Genomic DNA, 8,421 nt, shown 5'->3' with positions numbered 1-8,421 from the left:
AAAAAATACCTCAACATGTTTTAATGTTGTTACCCAGTGCAGTGTAGGTTATCTTCTTTCACCTACCGAGTTTACACCAACAAAGACAAGCGTTAAAAAGGAAGTTTTTTTGACGCACAGTATTGCGTAATGCCGGTGCGATAAACCATTTTTCTACAATGGATGCAAAAGTCAACATAAAGGCGATAAAACAGTTATTTCAAGTGTCGGTAAATACAAATGCGGAACTGATGAACGCTAACGAAGTGGTGTGGTCGCCATAGCACTCCGTTCCTAAAATTATTTCGGGATTTGATTACGGCATAAACGGGGGAAAGTGGTGATCATTTGCGGTGTTAAGAATAATTTAGCGGCCAGGGCCCAGTTGCTCGAAGCATGGTTAGCGTTAACCAGCGCTTAATACCTTGACAACGTATTGGTTTTGATACTGCACAACCAATGGTAAAGCTAACCATGCTTTGAGCAACTCAGCCCTGGCAGGAGCCCATGGGCTCCTGGCCCTGGTCAACAATCGTAGGCTAAAATCTTGGAAGTGTGAAGTGGAAAGCAAACCTTTCCTTCCTGCTGGAACAAGGATAAAAATGACCGCGGGAAGGGCAAAGCGCACTATTTTTACTTTCCTCTATATTTTTTGGGAGGGAAGGGTGGGTGATTTTAGTTTCCCACCCCCCCCCCCCCCCCCCCCGATAGTTGACGTGCTGGGACGACGCAATAGAAGGTGATGTCATTTCCGTTTCATCGTTAGCGACGAAAGAGAGCCGTATCATTTCACAACTTCCGGTGACCTTAAAAAGAGTATTTTTTTCTTGAAATCGCCGATTACTTTTTGAAGAAGACTTGCGTATCAACATCTCAGAAAGTGATGGAGAAACAAACACTCCTTCTTTGGTTTGCAACAGCTCTGCTTTTGCTGCTGTCCTCAGAAGAATCCTCTGGCAGCTTTTTCTCCTCGTTGCAGTTCACCCGTGATTCTCTAATGAGCTTTTCTCGTGGCTCCGAACGAACGGTGCAGATCCTCACGCCGAAGAAAACGACGAAAACTGTTATGAAAAAAGTACCTGGGGTCCGTCCTAAGAAAAAGAAAACCAAAGTAACAAAGTACTCGGTTATTCACAAAAGTGGCTGGGGGGCTGGTCGAGCGGCACGAACGGAACCTCCACCAACGAAACTTGTGCCGGTTACAGAAACAGTTGTTACATATCAAAACAAAAGAAAGGTGTATCGTCGACGTTCTTCACCTTCTAACAAGTTCCTTGAGGCAATCAACGATATTGAGCGAGCCGTAGCTAATGCAAAAGCTTCCGGAATACGCTTCAGCGCCCGGACGTTGAATAAACTGAAAGCTCTTGTCGAGAGAGCCATACGGAGTAAGAGCTATAAATACGCAAGACAGGTAAGACTAAAGACATCTTAAATGTTTGCAGTCGCTTATATTTCCCGTTACAATCTTCATTGTATCCTGCTCTCCCTTTATCTCTATTCTGTTTTAGTTTTTTTTTCCATCTCTTCCCAATAAAAAAGAAGTCTGATCATAGGTTCTCTTCATTTTAGCTCATTGCTAATTTTAAGCGAAAAATCAGAAGAGTTCACCCGAAAGTCGTGATGGGATATCGTCGTCGGGGTCAACCGATATGCCAACCCCCCCCCCCCCCCCCCACCCAAGGGCTATTTGTACTCTTCGGAGTCTACTGACCTCTACTCGCAGGCCCGAACCGTCGCAGCAACTTGTTGTTGTGGTTGTTTATTTCATGGAAAGCCAAGTTACGCTCTCTTTACCTAGCCCAAGAGGTCCGTTCTTAAAATATTTGGGTTGAAATGGATGCTGTCCACAATTCTCCTGCCTCCTGCGCCTCTCTTTGAGAGAATAATCTTTTTCAACTTTAGCTCGTAAGTACAAGCAGCGGCATATTTTATTATTCGCTATGTATATTATTAATACCCGGCAGCCGGGAAGGGTCTTAAATATCATGAATGCCCGGCAGTCAGAAAGTGTTGTAGAATTTCTTCACAATCCCGTTTGCTGACCTCTTGAAAGTATTCTATCTTCAGTGAGAATTACCAAGTGATCAGGCCGAAAACAAGAGTGGCATTTAGTCTATTTATTAAAAAACCTTACGGCGTAGAGCCACAGCGTTTCTAAATTACATGGTTTTGTGTTCTTTGTTTTTTAGGTCCTTGGACAAATTATGTACTTATTGAGCACCAAGCCAGTGCCTCCTGGTCGCAAAAGGAGAAGCTCGCAGAGCGAAGGGCAAGAATTTCTTCGAGGTCTTCGCCAGAGAGTTGGTAGCGATACCTTTGATAGTTTTATGGCTGTACAAGGCGATGTCTCCCTGATGTTCGTTATAGATGACACAGGAAGCATGAGTGAAGAAATCGAAGCAGCAAAAAGCATTGCAATAGATATCATTAATTACCCGCGAGAGGCCCCCATCGTCACTTACATCCTGTCGCCATTTAATGATCCGTATCCACCAGGTTAGTTGAAATGAAAAAGATGATGATGATGATGATGATGATGATGATGACGATGATAGTGATGGTGATGACGATGATAGTGATGGTGATGATGATAATGATGATGATGATGATTCGATAGAGAAGGGTTCAGAATTCGAACTTTATTAGTGAAAACCAAGAGCCATAATAGGACTATTATGGCTCTTGTGAAAACCAATTAAGGCCCTTGAACTATCCTCTTATTATATTGCCGAGTAATTATTAAATACTGTCAATATAGTCATTACTTTAATAGGAAAAAAGAATGAACCTTTAAGAGGAGTCTTTGAAAAAGACGCGCCCAAAGTGTTGAAAATTAGCTTCATACAATAAGAGACATTAGCCAGCGGCGCGGAATTTCTGCGCTCGTTCCTCAGACGTCATTTCGCATGGAAACCAGCGGTGGCGTCGCGAAATGTGGCTGTTTTCAGGCTGAGTTCATTGAGAATGATTCTATTTACCCTTTAAACTTGTTATCCCTATACGTTTTCAGTAGAAGTAATGGGGAGAATTTGTTGAACGGTATCGATTAGATTCATCTAGTGTGATCATGTCTTAAATTCTCATGACCACTCTGTTTTATAAAGCAGTGATATTACATGGAGAAATTTGACGCTGATCACTCTTAGGGCTAAAAGGGTTAAACCATTTTTCTGTTGTTATTGTTTTTGTCGTTGACACAGATGCACCTCCCGTAATTGTCAAAGAAGAGACCGAAGCCGGTGAATTTGTCGCAGAAATCAACAAACTAAGAGCCCATGGGGGCGGGGATTGCCCGGAGTATACCTTCAAGGGAATGCTAGAGGCTTTGTACCAAGACCCCGCATGGGGATCCCCTATGTATGTATTCACAGACGCGGGCCCAAAGGATGCGACAGAGTACGACATCGAAGAAGTAAAGGCCTTGGCAAGCGCTGATGAATATGGCGTGACTATCAACTTTTTCACTACCGGTAGGATTCCTGTGGAGACGGTCTTATGGGTTCGTCACACGTTCCTGTCGCGTGACGAGCCGAAAGGCATTCTGTGTGAAAAACTAATAGGATGTTACCCAAACTTGATTGCTTTGTTAACAGTTCTTTTTACTTCCAATGTTTAACAGTTTAACCCTTAATTCTTTAATGAAGGTATGCTAACCAACTTTAATATCATTACTGGTTGAATGTCCTAAGAGACGGTCTACTGAAACCTTGGCCTTGAAATATTTCCCTTGTTCGATGTCAATGTACCCTTTTTTTGGCAAAAAGTATTACGCTGTAATTTTCTGCACGGAAGTCTGAAAAGGCCAAAAGGCCCAAAAAAATTTCCTCTGGTGTTGCTCAAACTAGGCGAATTCCTGGTATGTCTTCAGGTCATTTCTCTTGACTTGAAATCTTGATTTATAATTAGGTGTATTTAATATGATTATACTGGCAATATAATGCTAGAGGAAGTGTCCTAGCTTTGAACTAGCATACTGTCCAGTGTCCAAGGAAATAATGCCCCAGGCGTTCAGATCGGGGGGATGTCGCAGAAAGATGTGTGCAGGAATAACAGCGAGGGGGTAGGGTAGTAGGCGGTAGGGGTTCCCCTCCCTCTCTCCCTTCCTTTTTTCCCCACTCTGACTGCGCGCTGCACTCTACTATCTTAAACCCCTGGAACAAGCTACGGAGAAGTAAAAAATCTTCTTTATTTTTAAAATATAGGCTTCTGCACTAGTCAGGGTTACGATGGAAGAGATCCAAGAAACCTTCACCCGGCTTTCCGCGAATTAGCTGAGTTTACTTCCGGGCAGGCCATCCTCCTCAAAGACCAGTGGGAGCTGGAACAACTCAACAATTTGACGAACGGTGTGCTGCAAGGTGACAATGTGGTGAGCTTTGGATCGAACAAGTCGAACAGGAAGAAACGTAGTGTAAGGGGAGCGGATAGCCGGTACAGTATTCCAGTAGATGACTCCATCGAAGAAATGACTGTCACCGTAACAACCACGCGGATAGATACCAAAGGTTTGTGATGGTTCATTTAATTTTGGGTAAAAAGGAAGTGAAGATAAGGGGCTTTCTTTTCAGCGTCCAATAGGAGTTCTTTGAGCAGGCGCCCGCGTAATAGAGCCTTTAGGCACTGTCTTTCTTCATCTCCCATGCTAAGTTCATTTAGCTGAGCTCATTTCTCTAACAGATCAATCTAACTCGTCCCCAGTTTACCTCTCTTTTTCTTGTCCCCTGGAGCATGAAGGGACTGGAAGAAGAGAGCGCCTGGTAACGAGATTTGAAAGATCTTTATGAGTTCTCAACACAACATTAGTTCAAGTTAATGAAAACAAAAAACGTTATTGTAGGAGCTAAGAGTTTTATGCTAACTCTCTCCTTCTCAAAGGTCGCCTGCCGTGCCACTCGGAGGGGGGAAACGAAATCACTTTTTTTTAAAATTTCTTAGTGTCCCCAGTATACTTTACTAACATTTACATCGTTTATTTCCTCTCAGGGCGAGGAATAACGTTACAAGACCCAGATAACATCGTAATTCCTGGCAAAGTAGGTCTTTCCCAGATCTCCATCTTTGAGATCCACAACCCCAAGAGAGGAGCCTGGACCCTAACTGTGTCTGGCGGAAATGGTGGCCATGAGTTTTTTGTTAAGTCAAGCAGTGCCACTAACGTAGATTTTGAACACTACTTTCTGGTTGAAATGCCAGGCCGCGGGAGGCGAATGGTTGAAGTACCCACTTCCAATCCAATAATTGGTAAGTCGTTAATATTTTTTTGTTGCGCGCGGAAATTAGAGGTTAAAGGAAACGTCCGTTAAACATCAGGATTGCATGAAGAAACGGGTGACTTTCGTTGATGAGGTTACAAAATGTAGCATAAAAAAATAAGTTTTGCAGTCCTTATAGACTGTGAGCTGTCTTTTTTTTGTTGTTGTTTGCTTGAAAATCTGTGGGAGCGCGAGCGCGCCGGATAATGCGAGTGTTCAAGGTGTGCGAGCGGGCAGCAAGTTGTGCGGGTTTTCTCGTACTGGCGCCCGCAGAGCACGCAGAGCACGCACAACTCGCTGCTCGCGTTATCGCGGGCACGCTCCCACAGATTTGAAGCAAAAAAGAGACTGCTCCCATTCTACTAGCCAGCGAACAGCCGACGCATTTCCGGTCGTCGCTTCTCTCCCTCTGAAAAATAGCAATTTTTCGGAGGGAGAGAAGTGACGACCGGAAATGCGTCTGCTGTTCGCAGGCTACCATTCTACAGTCCTACTTACCATTCAGACGAAACCTCTTTGGCCAAATACTTTCAAATGGTGTCAGTATTTTCCAAGAGGAATTCTTGGGTGCTCTTGGGAGTGAAGAAGTTAGATGAATAACAGTGTTTTTTTTTCTGTATTCCTAAAGGGAAATTAAACAAAATGGTCATCACTTTGGCTGGATCAGAGAAAGTAGATACCAGTTCCCTGCGACTGCAACTCATAAACACGGAAGGGAACCTCATCCGTGATGTGGCCCTTCAAAGTCGGTCAGGTGACCGCGTCCATTTTACCGCCATCATAACTCCCGCTGCATCAAAGCCGTTCTTTAAGCTAAAGCTCAAAGGGAACACGCAAAGCGGTAACCCATTTGAGAGAATTTCCCATCAAGTTATTAAGCCCACCACTGCTGTTCTAAGGGCCAAGAGGGCCAGTAATGATTACACTCTCCCTCTAAGGAGAAACACGTTTATTCATTTCCAGCTGTGTAACTTTGGCAACACCGAAATTTTTAACGTTGCTGTCGTAAAAGATAGATTGCGTTACATTGACCGTTCTAGGCTTCCGAGCCCTAAACGCGTGATCAAAGGGCGTTGCGTGACTATCGCTGTTCGCGCCCGAGCTACTCGTCAAGAGGACGTGGAAACCACAGATTCTGTGTTTGTCATCGCAAAAGGAAACAGTTCAAGCGTTGTTGTTTCGGAAACAGTGCGTTTATTTGTGGTGTCGTAGACAAAAACAGAAAGCACTTCTAGCAAACAAACACCAACGCTTTTAAAGATTTTGCTGTACTAAGAGAATTTTTTTTTTCTAATACACGGAAGGTTTAAGCACTTTGAAGGGGTCACAAAAACAGTCCCACGTGAAAATCAGTTGTAGACGCCATTAATTTCTTAATGTAAGTGGGTTGAGACTGATTATAGTTAATTCCTGATTAAACTGGTTTGTAAAGCACAAGCAAGAAGCCGAAGCTATTAGTAGAAGCGCTACAATAAATGATTGATCAGATAATTGATTTGGTAAATGGCTGTGGAAAAAATCAATTACAGTCCAACTAGCCCCGCTTTACAGACACCTTATTATTACGGACAGTCTGCTTTGCCCCTGGGGAGAGAAAGGCCTCTGTTCCTCTAAATTCAACCGGACACCCCGTTAATACGGTCACGTTGTATGACCCCCTTCGTGTATGTAGTAACGGGTGGTATGGAGTGGCGGGCTGAATTGAGGGACATGCGTGAATTCGCCTATGCAACAAAAGGCTGGCGAACTCCTCTCTCACCTTTGAGCCGGATTGAAGTTACGTAGTCCCAACCAAATAAGAAAGTCTGAAAACAACTTCTTGATGATCACTGCAATCGTCGTATTTAAGGGCGGTTTCCATTTAGCCACTTCGAACGCTACGATCTTCAGATTGCTGAACTATTTACAGTGATCGTGACGATCATTATGTAAACACTAAACCCGCAACAGGTGACCAATGACCTAAAATTTGTTGTGTTCAGAATGGATCTTTATTTTTTCTTAGAAGGTGTCACGGACCCTTGACAAACCGAAAACAAGGCAAAATTTGAGCTTCGGGGAACCTTTAGCGAAAAAAAAACCTTGTTCAACTAACTAAAGGGGTACGAGCTTCTACAAAGTCATCACTGAGAAGGACTGATAAATGGCTCGTCATATCACTAACACTGCTGCTAATCGCTTTTCCCAACTGTTCTTGATATTATTAAATAACAAGTCATAGATCAGGGGCGGATCTAGGGGGAGGGTGCACGGGGTGCACACCCCCCCCCCCCCCCCCCCGAGAAGACCTGCGGTTTTCTAATACAACTGGTATTCTGCCAAAAAAGACTATGTGGTTTATTGGTGTTGAAGTAGAGCAAGAGACGAGTGCACCCCCTCCTAAAAAAAATCCTGGATCCACCACTGTAGATGGATAGATAGGTTATTCACCTTAAAAACTTGTATCCAAGAGCTGAATTACGATAAGGTTTACAAATACAATAATTTACAATTGTACTAAATGAGACCTAATTAAAGCGCTTTACAACTAATAAAAAAAGATGATCCAACATAATTTACGATTCTAAAACTGTTATAAAATCACAAATTCAAAAGCGTGCGTCAAGTTCCTATATACCCTGATAAGAAACAAAATTATATCAAGTCCTCAACTACTGTAAACAACTTATCAGAAACTTAAAAGAAAACTATTCTTGCATCTTTCAGTTTTACACTTTGGACAAATAAATCTTCTCTGTTCTTTCAGAGAGTAGCTTGGCTGGTATTTACTTGGAAGTAGTTTGTGGAGACTGCGAGATTGATTAGCACATATTTCATCGAACAACTTTGCCGAAATTGCCTCTCTTCTATCATACAGTGTTAAACGTCCAGACAGCTCTGGAGCTTTAGCATATGATAGCTCAGGGTAAATAGGGAAATAAGAAGACCTGAACGACGAATACGGGTTAAATAACACAATCGTGTTGGCTTGAAGGATCGGGTGCTGAAATCCGACACCTGCTCCCATTGCAGATCATGACTGCTTAAAGATTTAATCTTTTCTTCCGTATCAGCGACAAGTGAAATGTTCTACTAAACGTTCATAAGAAACGTGCTTCAGCGAGAAGTGAAAAAAACAGTTTAAAGTTTTGTTTCCTTCTTAGGAGTAACCTGAGACCGTACAACAAGCTTATCAATATGAGAAAAC

The 8,421-nt window shown here is 43.0% G+C and overlaps 1 protein-coding gene across 1 annotated transcript; it reads left to right on the top strand.

Moving 5' to 3' along the window:
* Positions 1–751: 751 nt before the first annotated feature.
* On the top strand, positions 752–6,524 carry LOC140922818 (uncharacterized). Its single transcript, XM_073372846.1, has 6 exons — positions 752–1,393; positions 2,172–2,478; positions 3,183–3,452; positions 4,185–4,487; positions 4,966–5,223; positions 5,863–6,524. Exons 1-6 carry the CDS (start codon positions 863–865, stop codon positions 6,444–6,446), a joined length of 2,253 nt encoding a protein of 750 aa, XP_073228947.1. The 5' UTR covers positions 752–862; the 3' UTR covers positions 6,447–6,524.
* The last annotated feature ends 1,897 nt before the right edge of the window (positions 6,525–8,421 follow it).

Source organism: Porites lutea, chromosome 13 (genome assembly GCF_958299795.1).
Source record: "Porites lutea chromosome 13, jaPorLute2.1, whole genome shotgun sequence".
In the NCBI taxonomy this organism is placed as follows: domain Eukaryota; kingdom Metazoa; phylum Cnidaria; class Anthozoa; order Scleractinia; family Poritidae; genus Porites; species Porites lutea.
Note: the sequence above shows the minus strand (reverse complement) of the source record. Positions and strands in the feature narration are given on the sequence as shown.